General features: G+C 42.8%; 1 protein-coding gene across 1 annotated transcript in view; it reads right to left on the reverse strand.

The window, feature by feature from the left end:
- Positions 1-1,561: 1,561 nt before the first annotated feature.
- LOC143399585 (dedicator of cytokinesis protein 2-like) overlaps positions 1,562-12,684 on the reverse strand; it is a 46,598-nt gene continuing 35,475 nt past the window's right edge. Inside the window, exons 8-10 of the mRNA XM_076856357.2 lie at positions 11,623-11,777; positions 7,877-7,958; positions 1,562-1,617 (exon numbers count right to left, since the gene is read on the reverse strand). Of these exons, the coding sequence (XP_076712472.2) occupies positions 1,609-1,617; positions 7,877-7,958; positions 11,623-11,777 (246 nt within the window). The 3' untranslated portion in view covers positions 1,562-1,608. The remainder of the gene's footprint in view (positions 1,618-7,876; positions 7,959-11,622; positions 11,778-12,684) is intronic.

The following is a 12,684-nucleotide window of genomic DNA, read 5'->3' on the forward strand; positions in this document are numbered from 1 at the left end:
CTGTGTTCTTTGATAAATGAAATAAATACCATTTCCCCTGTCATTTAACAAAGATTCCTCAACTCAGAAGTCAGGAAGACACTATTCTAGCCTGGACCAGTAATGAAATGAAATAACTAATCCAAAGGTCTTTCTTAATTTTTTTTTTTTACCTCCTCCTTTTACAGGAGAAAGTAAACTCAGTATCATCATTTATGTAAAGGATTGAGTGGCCACCATGAGGTAGACATAGTGGAAGGAATTCAGAGATATGATAACTACTTTCTGGGAGATGCTTACAACATAGTGGAGTATTGAGAAATACAAAAGTAACTATAAGGCTGTGTATGAATGCCACTTTCGTGGTATAAGCCTTACAGTAAATATTATATGGACAGATATGTTTTGTTTGGTCATTTAAAACTTCGCAGTGTAGGTGACATTTTAAGAAAAGTCTTGAGGCATGGCAGAGCTAAGGAGGAATGAATTCAGGAAGAGGGAACAGCATTATCATAGAAGCTACTCATATAAAAATTGTTAGATAAAATTTGTAGGAGGACATAAATTTGGAGTAGACTCCTGTACAGGGTTCAGTAAACCAAACCAATATGAAAGCACTCTTGCTAAATGTTTAATGAATAGCTGGCCTTCAGTCAATTTCTACTATTGAGAGTAGCTATCTGATTCAAATCAGTCAAAGTGCTGAGCTGTAACCCATTAAGCTATCCATATGCCTTATTTTTGTTTACTATCCGTAAATAACTGTCTGATCATGCTGCTGGAAGGAGGTCTTTGAACTTGTGGTCGTGTAGGCTGCCCAATTTTAGAGTTGTTAAAGCTAATTATGATTTTTAAATTAGTTGCAATTTGTCTAGGAATGGTCTAATGAGAGTGCTACCAGTACCACCACTAGACACTAGATGTCACAAGTGAAATGAATTCTAAAGAGTCTCTGCTTTTGTTAACATACTTTGGATATATAGTTCAAAATGCAGATTCCTATACCCCGATAAGGTCCAGATACCATTCCTTAAAGGCCAGACAAATAAAAACATAACCTTTTATCTGTAATTTTCAGTTTATATAATGAGAGGCCGTTTCCTCCACAGATAGAAGGGGACTCTAGATACTTGGAAACAGCAACAAAAAAATCCGGCCTACTTCCCATCCTAACTCCTAATATTATAGCTGTTCAAAATGTAGATAGATGTAGCAGGCTTGTTATATTTCCTTCATTGTGACTGCTTTAGACCATTTAGTTAGCAGAAGTGGTGTAGAAGGAGGTGTTGTATTGCATTGACAAGCTGTGTTTATTTTGACACAAACTTATTTAATAGTTGCTTTAGGTACTACAGATGAAGTCTTCATGCTCAAGGAGCTTAGAGTTTAGAGAAGAGTAATTCCCAAACAATGAATTCTTATTTAGGGGATGAATAGTTTCTTGTTCCTTCACATTGGGTAGAGTTGTAAGCCAGATTTTGGTGAGATCAAGCAAAAACAAGCTCAGGACTCTGCAACACAGAATCTTAAAATAAGAATTAGATGATTTAATAAAGTTCTGTGATTCATAGGATGGACTTGGAGGTGATGTTCTGGAAGTTACACTCAAGGTTGTGGTCATTGAAGCCTTCAAAACGGCTGAGATGAAGAAGAGAGAAGAGAGGGCTGAGTGCAGGACCTGGGGATTATTCTAATCCATGAAATAGGGGGTGTATAGGATTCAACCAGAGAAACTGAAGAGCCATCTGAGACCAGGAAATTGAATTGTCACAATTCCCACTGTGATAATTAGATATCAAAATGAATAATTGTTCCAGGCAGGCAAATTTGACTGTTTAATAGTAACAGCGGTAATGAAACCCAGTCTCTTTGGGAGCTACAGTGTGTAGCACCATCTTCAGGTCTTTAACAAGCTCTATTTTGCTCTTCATAGATGAAGTCCTCACTCAAAGCAAGTGTGTGCTATCCCAATATGGTCAGCATTTGTTGGTTAACTTCTCAGCATCAATTTCTCTCACTCCTGCCAAAAGCACTGCATTTGTTCTTTGAGTGATTCATCTTTCCTTTCATTTTCAGCCATGTTGGTTCCTTACAATTTATTCTACCATTCAGCTCTGGGATACCCATCACCTTGATTCCTTGATTGTTTAAAAGATGGGTGTGTGAATGAATCCAAGCCAATGAGATTTGTCACTGGGACTGCAGAAAAGTGGATTTTTTTATTGATACCCTGTGTTATGGACTGATTTGTACCCCCAAATTCATATGCCAGAGCCCTAATTTCCAATGTGAGTTGAGATAGGGTCTTTAAGGTTAAATAAGGTCATAAGCTTGGGACCCTAAAATACAACTGATGTCCTGTAAGAAGAGGAAGAGACACCAGATATGTCTCTCTGTCTCTATCTGTGTACACACATAGGAAAGGTCACAGGGAGAAGGAAGCTGTCTACAACCCAAGGAGAGGGTCTCACCAAAAACCCACTCTGCTGACACTTGATCTTCCAGTCCCTAGAACAGTGAGAAAATAGGTGTGTTGTTTTAGCCAATCTGTGGTATTTCATTATGATTGCCTGAGCGGACTAACCCAACTTCCCACATGCTAGGCAGGCCACCTTCTATAGTTAAACTTTGTAGCCTACATATTCTAGCCACCATCTTGGGTCCATGAAGGACAGGTTAGCTTGGGAATAGAATCAAAAGCAAAGCTGACAAATGGAGAGGGAGGAAAGCATCCCGCTCAACCCATCGTTGTCCAGTATGCAACCTCTCAAGATATTAGGGGTGGGCCTGCAATGTTTATTTTTTTTGCTCAAACAGCTTCCATTTTGAGGTTTTTGTTGCCTGAATCACAGGAGTTCTAATCAATATAGGCAATAATACTTGTGTATGAGCTTGAGTGGTCTAAGCATCAGAAGTTCCTTTTCTATGTTCATGAATTTATGAGATTAACATAATACTGAAAGTTGCTTACTTCCAGAGGTAGGATGGCTTCTTTGAGAAAAACGCCTTGGTTGAATGAAAAGGAAGGTTTATTCTAAATTAAGGGGTCTGGGGTGAATAGTGGAGGAAAAGAAGGATTCAGGTTGTGTGTAATCACTCTTGGTTGCACTTCAGATTACCCCACAACACATTTAAAATGAATTTTTTTAGAAGATTCTAGCACCTAAACCAGGTAGAATTAAGATTGCATGTTATTATCAGATATGGTTTTTACTTGCCAAAAACAGTATCCACTCTTATTAAAGATGTGTATATAACCACAGAGTCCTAATTTTTGCAACTATTCACAAGATTGTAGTTGTCTCTTATGACCTCCTACTTTCCAGTACCCATTATATATTCCTTTTCTTTTCTGTTTTGCAGCTAATTGGTGCTCCTTATCCATTAGAGTGACCCAAATCTTCACTGCTGAATAAAATATAGTCACTAGTTATGAATTATATTATTCCCCATTCTGTTGGTTTAAATTTATTTAAAGTCATAGGGGTTGGGGTAAAACTTCAGGATTAAATCTTACATCTCTCTGAGGACTTGAAACTACCACACTACTTCTCCGCCCCCCCATCCTCCCTCCCTTCACCTTCTCCCTCCATTCTCTTCTCTTTCTTTCTCCCTCCCTCTTTCTCTTTGTAAATATAGTTGAAAGAGATGGTGACTATCTTGTTGTTGTAATACTTACTGTATTTCTAGGAATAGCAACTTGGAATATACATGATACACAGGGAAATTGATGAGTTAGCATCTCTCAATAAGCAGCTAACTGTTCAACAGTTCAGCCCATGCACTGCCTCCTGCTTGTTGCCACTAGGTGACAGTCTTTGCAAATATTTTTTCTGAACAAAACATATTCCTGGCACAGAAATTAAATTCTGTTGGAAGAGGTGGTTTCAGTTAGATTAGCCAAATGCACATATTTTTTTAAATCCTGAGACTTGAAGTTCTTTTTTTTAAAGAGAGAGTGAGAAAGAGATAGAGAGAATTTTTTAATATTTATTTTTTTAGTTTTCGGCGGACACAACATCTTTGTATGTGGTGCTGAGCATCAAATCCGGGCCGCACGCATGCCAGGTGAGCGCGCTACCGCTACCGTTTGAGCCACATCCCCAGCCCTTGAAGTTCTTCAAAATCGTAGTTACCCCTCATCTGGAATACTCTTTCTCTACTTAATTCACTTTTCTCATTCTTTCCTCTGAAGAGATCTATGACTAATGTTTAAGTCATATGCATATAACACACATTCAAGAGTCAGGATCTGTGTTCCTACTGCAGGCTCTGTTACTTCCTAGCTGTGGTTTTCTTTAACCAACTAGTTGGCCTTTCAGAGCCTCCATTTCCCTATGTACAAAATGGGATAATCAGTGTACCTGATTTAGTATGTGTGAAGCTTAAATGAGCTAACACTCTTAAAGTACTTAGCATAGTGTCAGCAAATATTAGTTGTTATTTTTGAGAGCATTGTCTTGACTCAAATGTCTTTTCTGTTGAGACCCTTTTCTGAATTCCTAGCCTAGGGCTTGTCTTCTACATAGAATTCATAGCACTCTGTGCTTATCTTTCAAAACACTTATGATAATTTGAGTAGTTTATGTCTGCCTCCTCCACTAAACTGGAAGCTCTTGGAGGATGCTCACCTCACTACAGGTTCCCAGCAAGTGCCACATTGTCCAGGACATCCCAGTGATTGAGTCTGATGAGTGAATAAAAAATACATATTCAAAGCACTAATATTAAATGCAATTTATTGATATAAATAATGAATCTATAAACCTTTGTATCTCCTTGAGAGATTAAAGTAACTTGTAAAAGAATTATGATTATTTATCCTTAGTGAAAAATTCTGAACATTTGTTAAAAATCAGTTTTCATGAAAAAAATCTCCCTGGGAGTGTATATTAAATAAGTGTTCGGATTATTTGATATCCTCTGCAATTTCAATTGCTTTATCTACCTATGACATTATAGGTGTTCTTCATTTGAACCAATATTTCCTCACTGAGAATTCACCCCTTAATGTTATGATTCCAATTCAAACATTTTTTTTTTTCCAGTGCTAGGGAACAAGCTTGGGCTTTGCAGAATCTAGTCAAATGCTAGATCCCTATCAAGCATTTAAAATGAAATAGTGAATTTAGAATGCAAAATAGCTGTTTTGAAGATGACTACAAAGCAAAGAAACCTTGGCAGAAGTAAATGTTCATTGTGTCTAATACAGAGCTTTATATATTAAGTTCTCTTAAAAGGAGAACTATGCTTGATGAATTTAAAGTTTTACAACTTGTACTTTTCTAATATTTCCTCAGGTCCTGGGCAGGTTTATTTATATCCTGGTAAAAACAATGTGGTACATGACCTATTCATTTTCACACATAGAAAATATTTGAGTGTATGATTTCACTAATCCTTAAAATCCCTTACCTATGAAATGAGCAACTAAAAAGGCCCAAAAGCACAGTCGTGAGAAATGCTAGAGAAATGTTAGTTGTTTTCTAAAATATAATTTAATGTTTAATATAAATATGTTTAATGTTTAATATAAATATAATTTAATCCGTGGTACTTGGTTGTGACATCCCTAGCTGACCAATACACGAGATAGACCCATAAAGTCCCTACAGAAGCCCCATCCACCTTGATTTCTGTAAAGATTGTGACTTGCTCAAAGGAAGATGCCATATCTCTAAAAGCTGCTTCATCAGTGACTCCCTGGCCCTGGAGAATCTTAGCTTAGCCCAGAATGCTGGAACGCAGATTCTCCTCTGGAGGGTGTGTAAGTGAGTGATCCTTACTGAGAACTGGGCTCCAATCTGCAGTGTCTCCCAATTCATTCTACTTAGAAGAACATTTGTTGAACCAATCAAGTGAGGTTCTCAAGTTCAGCTGCCAGGTTTGGGGGAAGCAGGATGATGGAGCCTCAGCACCATCTGAGTAGCGATGTTAACATTCCTTTTACTGTCCACTCCTGTTTCCTGTGTTAGCAGTGACCCCAGATGGGCTGAGTCTCCGGGAAGGAACCCGTGGCACATGCTGCTTTCCTCTGGCCCGGCCCAGGAATATTTATGAGGCAGACAGAGGGGACATCAACTGTCGGCCAGATCCACACGCCAGCTCTGTGAGCCCAGTGAGCAGAAAATCTGTCCCCAGAGAGGATACTAGACAAAACTGACATCCAGAGGGGAGAGTCAGAGGCCAGCCAGGCACATGGCTGCCAACTCTTGGCTCTTGTCTACCGGGAGCACCACCACGACACCCAGTTGAAAGGAACATCCAGGCAAACGTGGTCTCCACACTCACTTCTGATTATCTATGTTGTCTGCAGTGCTTTCCAACCAGGCTCCTGCTTCGTTATCCACTTATTTATTATCTAACACCCTCCACCCATTGCACCATGACAGGAAGGACTCCATCACCACTGTCTCCCAGCACCCAGCAGAGAGCTCATGCCTAGCAGGTGCTCACTGGATCACCCCAGAATCAGTACAAGCCATGAGACCACCATGACCTTCCTCCCCAAAATGAGGACTTCCCCATCTCAACAGAGAGAAGTACCATGGAACCAGAGTCCTCGAGTTCCCTGGTTCTGAGAAGCAGAGCCCTGGCCCAGGCAGAATTCCATGAAGGCAACCCACATCGTCATTGACACCACGTGACACCAATGCCCTTCCTTCCTACTGACATCAGGGATGCATTCTCTGCCAAAGGAAGAACAGATTGATTTCCCGTCCTCCTCCCTCTCATGAAGCATCTGTCTCATGGTTTAATCAGGAAGCCCCGTGGGACACTCCTATTTATCAAGAAAACAAATAGGCTCCTCCTGCTAACTGATAATAAACAGAATTGAGGCACATTTGTATATGCCAAGAAAACTCTGTCTAAGCATTTAGGGCCTATGATCCTATCCCACGCCTCTGGCCTATTTTTCAGGAAATAACAAACAAAATAAATCAGCTATACCACAATCTATCGCGAGGCAACAGGAGACATTGCACTTAATGGGCTATAACTGGGAAATTATCATAGAGCAAGGTAGGTTAATCTAGCGTGTCGGTCACTCCCGGCCCAGCGCGTCCATTTGGTCAATGCCCAAACCCCTCCCTGGCTCCACCTTTGCCATTTCTTGTGCTAATGCAGGCAACACAGTGAAAAATCCCATGGGTGGTCTTCTCCCCGAAGGAAATGATACCCATAACCTCAGCGTCCTGAGGTCACACTCTTAACATGGCCTGTGAAGAAGGGACAAGAGAGCAGTCTCTGCTGGAAATTATAACTGTTATTTATCCCCTTTCTTCCATTGCTTCCCCCTGCTCAGAGCAGAAAAAGCCGAGTTTATTCTTAGAAATAAATCTTCCAAATGACAAATTTTAGCATTTCTACAGGTAAGCCTTGCCCAGTGGGCACTAGTGTTCCGAAGGACACTCTCAAGTCCCCCCTACCCCAGACTTTCAGTCATCCAGGACTCAATCATGTTCACGATATCCAATTTACCAAGGCGGCCAATGTTGTAGGGAAGCGCTGGGTTTTCATACACATTTTAGAAAGTTTTCCAGAAAGGCCCAAAGTGAAAAGAGGAAGAAGCTGAGTTAACCATGAATTAACTGGGAAGTCAGAACAGTAGCCACCATGCCCAGTACCAGGCACTACTGATCAGGAGGTGTGTGCTGTTCTCTGTGTATACAGGAGTGAGAAAGAGGGCGGGACGGAGAGAGAGAAGGAGAAGAACTGTCCTCCTGAAGGCTTCCTCGGGGTGCAGAAGGCCTCTGCCAGCTCCAACTCCCTCCATCAAGCTGGGAACACAGCCCCGCACTGAAGCCACGCCCCCTCCTGACCAATGGATCAGCCATACTTCCAAGATCAGATCCCCCTGAGGTGGACGTGGTGACAAGAAGAGGGGTACACTCACCGTGAAGACCACCTTCAGGTTGTTGAGCATCTCGATCTCCTTCGGGAAGCCCCTGCTGCCCCATCGTACCAAGTAGTTCTCACTGTGGGAAGATGAGCGGTAGCCTATTACTGCAGGGGCTCCACGGCTGTCTGTCAAAACCATTCAACGAGCACCTACTATGTGCCTGCACCAGCCTGGCAGCTGACGAGGTGCTAGTGTTTGTGGCATGGTCCTTTCCTCTGAGAGATCCCAGCTGTGTTGGCAAACCGACCTTAGAGGAGCAAGGGAAGAATGACGGACACACATGTGGCCATGTCCTCTTTCCTCCCCTATCCGCTGAGCACTTTCTGCAACAAGTGCTTAATACTTTTGAAGAGCCGCTGAAAGGTTATCAAGAAAGAGATGGGAGGCAAAACGATTTCGGCATGCTTTTCTGGACCTTATGAACATATTGCTCTCCCCCGTCTCCCCACATTTGAGACTGAGTAAATATTTGAATTCTTTTCAATCGGGAGTGTTTGAGGCAGGAGTGTTTCCTTGAATGGAATGTCGTTCTGTGGTGGCTCATGCAGGATCTTCGCCACCATCCAAGATACTCTTAAACAACTATTTAAATGTATTTGTCCTACTATTTATGTGAAATTGTGCTTGATGCAACTAAGAAGCAGATTCAAGGGTTAAGCAGTAAGACAAAAGGTAGAGGCCAGACCATGTAGGCCTTGTAGGCCATGAAAGGCTTCAGACTGGACCCTGAGAATAATGGAGCCTGCTGAGGGTTTTCCTGAGGGGACAGGGACTGAGCAAGTCCCATCAGGCAGGGATCCCCTGACACTGATGCATACTCGCTTTCCATCTCACCCCCCTCGAGTCACCAGACCCAGTGTGATTACAGTGTCAGCACAGCCACGCCAAGGAGACAGGGAGTCAGCACGGGTCTAACTTAAAACAAGCAGGGCACCGCTCGCTGAATGGAGTGGCTAGGTTCTCCAGGCCCTCCAGGACCATATACTTGGTGCCAAATAAATGCCATTATTTTGAATCAGAAAAAAATAAATAACACCCTAAACCCAAAGTTAGCTCCAGAGGGCGTGATAAGTGACTTCAGCAAAGCTGAGGGGGCCGCCTCCCTCTAAGGAGCTTTGTGCCGCTCACATCTTACTTTCTCTCCACTCATCCCTGGAAGATTAATGAAGGCAGTTGAGTAAAGTTCAAGAAGGAAATGGAACCAGTAGCAAAAATGAGCACAGCCTCAGATTAGCCAACGTTTAAAAAGTCAACTTACATGTAACTTTTTCATCCTTTAAAAAAAAATTCCTCAGTAATCTAAAAAAGAATTTTTTGGAATTCACAGCAAACTAGGGAGATTCTACCAAAAAAAAAAAAAAAAAAGAAAAGAAAAAGAAAGAAAAGAAAGAAAGAAGAGAAAAGAAAAAAAAAGCAATCATGAACCTATATCAATATTATTCCTTCCTACTAGTTATTTATGGACTGTTCCTATTGAAATGCATAGGCATTTTCCAGTACCTTCCATCACATGTTGCCATCCCCTTAGTGACCCAGCCTGCTACATCCAAACAGCAGGAGCCAGCAATTTTCTTCTAGGAGAAATGCAATCATAAATAAGAAAAGCAATTTAGAGGTCTGAGCTGGTCCCATCCATCCTTGCCTGGAACACCTGGGTAATAAAACCTGAAGGCTCAAGCCACCAGGACAGGTGGGACCGCCTTTGATGATGCCCTCCTCACAGGAAAGGAGGCCCATTTCAATTCCCTCCTGGGCCCTATGTGGACAAAGATTACCATGGCCTGATGCCCAAGCTGCTACTGCTTTGCCCTACAAAACTTTACTTTCAATTTCTCAAACCAGATTTCTTCAGGAATCCACTGCGAATCTCACCTCGATCCAACCCAACAAGATCAGGCCCAGAAAAATTCTCTCCAGCCCACATCAGGGCATGCTAAGGAGGCCCCAATTCTGATGCCAGGGCCAGGTAAACCCTGACTAGAGCAGGCAGGAGTGGAGATTTCTTTCCTAGAGAGTGAGCAGCTCTGCAGGGTCAGACTGATGTAGCAAGTGTTTCCCAACCCCCCACCCTTCTCCTCTCCCCATCTTTCTCTCATTTCTCCTCCTTCTGTCTTTATAGCTCTTCATTCTCTTGCTCCTCCTGCTCACCTCGCACCCCACCTCCACCCCAAGGGATGCTCCTGAGGTATCACTCCCACATGCCCCACCAGGCATGTCACCCAGGGTGGTGCATCAGAGACAGAGCTGCCATCTCCCTGCTCCACAAAGCTAGCTCAGGCCATCCATCACTGAGAGGGGTCAGTGGCCCGGGCACCCTCGTCAATGTGGCAGTAAGGAGTCCTCGTGCTTTCTAAGAGATAGGGAGGGTTCTGACAATGTTTTTAGGATCTTTCTCACAGGAGCCTTGGGAGTGACTGTCAGGGAACCGCAAGGGACCTTTGACACCGGCCACTATAAGGTGGGTTCTGAGGGATCAGAAAAACTTGTTCTTAGTGTCATATGCACTGAGGTATACTGGGCTGACTCTGTAACTTCAGGGTCCTGGGTGAGCCACCAAGCATAGCTCTCTACTCCAGTGGTACTGAAGCTCTGGTGAAAACCATTTATGCTTTTTGATGCAACTCATTTCTTGGTGACAGACAATGGTTTGCCTTTGAAGTCAGATAGACCTGAGTATAAATCTCGGCTCTGCCATTTATAACTATGTGGACCTCTATGTGGGCGCTGGGCTTCCTTGGTCCTCCTTTTCTTACCCAGATGGCAGGGAGTAATGAGGACCAAATGCAATTATTTGCAGGTCTCAGCTCAGTCTTCTTAGATGACTCCGCGCTTCTGAGATGTCTTCAGGGAAGCGGTGATTGATTGAAGCACCGCCACTTGCAATGTGGCAACAACCAAGCTAGGAAGATGTCCATGTCTCCATTTTTTCCCCATGAAGACAGAGAGATAATGCTTCAGCTCTGTTTTAATATGTCAACCAGTGACCACTGGCCCTAAACTCCAGGGCATGGGACAGGCAGTAGTCCCCTAGGAGGAAGGTTGTCTGAACCGCAGAAGAGGTCAGGGGGTTGACTGTGGGGGCTGGTGGTGCTCCACAGTCTCCTCCTTGGTGATCCCCAGAGGTGTTTTCCCTTCTTTAAGGAAGGCACCCAGAAGTTCCCTCACCTCCTCCATTCCCAGAGCAATTAATCAAAGTAGCAATAATAATAACCACTGCCTCGTGGAGCGCATGTGCCAGGCCCATGCTTTACAGGCTTTTCTCATTAAAACCAGAAAGAAAGGGTAGCACTCATATTTTGTGAATGTAAAACTCAGGCTTAAGAACGGTCAACAGCCTAAGGTCAAGAAGAATGAAAACACAAAGGTGAGGTTGTGCACATGGACAGACCTTAAGGAGGATTTGGAGATTTCTTCATTCACTTCTCAACTCCTATAAAACTAGGTATTGCTCTATCCAACGTGACAAGTGAATCTTGTAATTTCTGGTTGTTTTCTTGTCATCAAAACCTACTGACAAAACCCTGTAACTATAACTGCACTGTGGAAAAAGTCTGGTGGGAAGTCACACTTTTATCTGACCCCCAGGCTCTCCAAAGGAATGATTTCCACATTCTCAGACTGCTTTTCCTCCATGTGGGAATTTATTCCACAAGTGATGGTGGGGAGAAGAGATGCTGGGTGCTCTGCCAAACTCCAACCTCCCACGCACACGGAGGTCAGGCAATGCTGAGCGTACCTACCTTATGACCATTTGCTTGTTGGGGTCATAGAGAGACATGAAGAGTTCAGCATCTTCCCCAATTCTGCACACAAAGTTCCTCACAAAGACATAGAGGCTGTGGGTGGGAGAAGAAGAGATCCCGGAGTACATTCCATAATCAGGCTGGTCTTTTGACTACGTGGTGGAAGGAAGAAGAAAGATGGAATATATTAGCTCAGCATCACTTAAGACAACAGAAACAGTCCTGGATATTAGGAGTCAGTCAGGGTTAAACCTAAATATTTCAGCACTACATGCAGCTCTACTGTCAAATTTCTGCAGTCTGAATGAAGTCACTTTGACTCTATTGACTTTAATCTTCCTATTCTGGGAAACACCATCATGGACCCCATATTCTTCATGAAGTTATTTCTTCATGAAGGAAAAAAAATGCTTAATGGACTTTATCAGAACTACAATCTTTTGTTCTTTGAAAGGCGCATTTTAAAATGAAAAGGTGAGGCACAGACTGGAAGAAGTCTGTAAAACACACCTCATAAAGAATCTGTATCTAGACTGGGCATGGTGGCACGTGCCTGTAATCCCAGCTGCTCGGAAGGCTGAGACAGGAGGATCGCGAGTTCAAAGCTGGGGTCAGCAATGGCGAGGCACTAAGTAACTCAGGGAGACCCTGTCTCTAATAAAATACAAAATAGGGCTGGGGATGTGGCTCAGTGGTTCAGTGCCCCTGAGTTCAATCCACCACCACCACCACCCCACCCCCCCGCAAAAAAAGAAACTATATCTAGAACATACAAATAATTTGACAATTTTGATTAATGAGACAAACAACCCAATTTAAATGGGTAAAATATTTGAACAGTCACTTCACAAAAGAAGATACAAATGGAAAAGGCCAGTAAGCACATTAAGAGATGTTCAACCTCAGGGGACAGCAGGGAAATGAGAATTAAAATCATCACAAAAAGCCTATAAAGCTATCACTACACAACAGCTAGGATAACTGCAGTGAAAAACTGACAACACTGCATGTTGGAAAGACTGTAGAGCAACTGGAATGCTGATATGCTGCTGGGGGTGG

The sequence above is a fragment of the Callospermophilus lateralis genome, chromosome 5 (genome assembly GCF_048772815.1).
Source record: "Callospermophilus lateralis isolate mCalLat2 chromosome 5, mCalLat2.hap1, whole genome shotgun sequence".
Taxonomy (NCBI): domain Eukaryota; kingdom Metazoa; phylum Chordata; class Mammalia; order Rodentia; family Sciuridae; genus Callospermophilus; species Callospermophilus lateralis.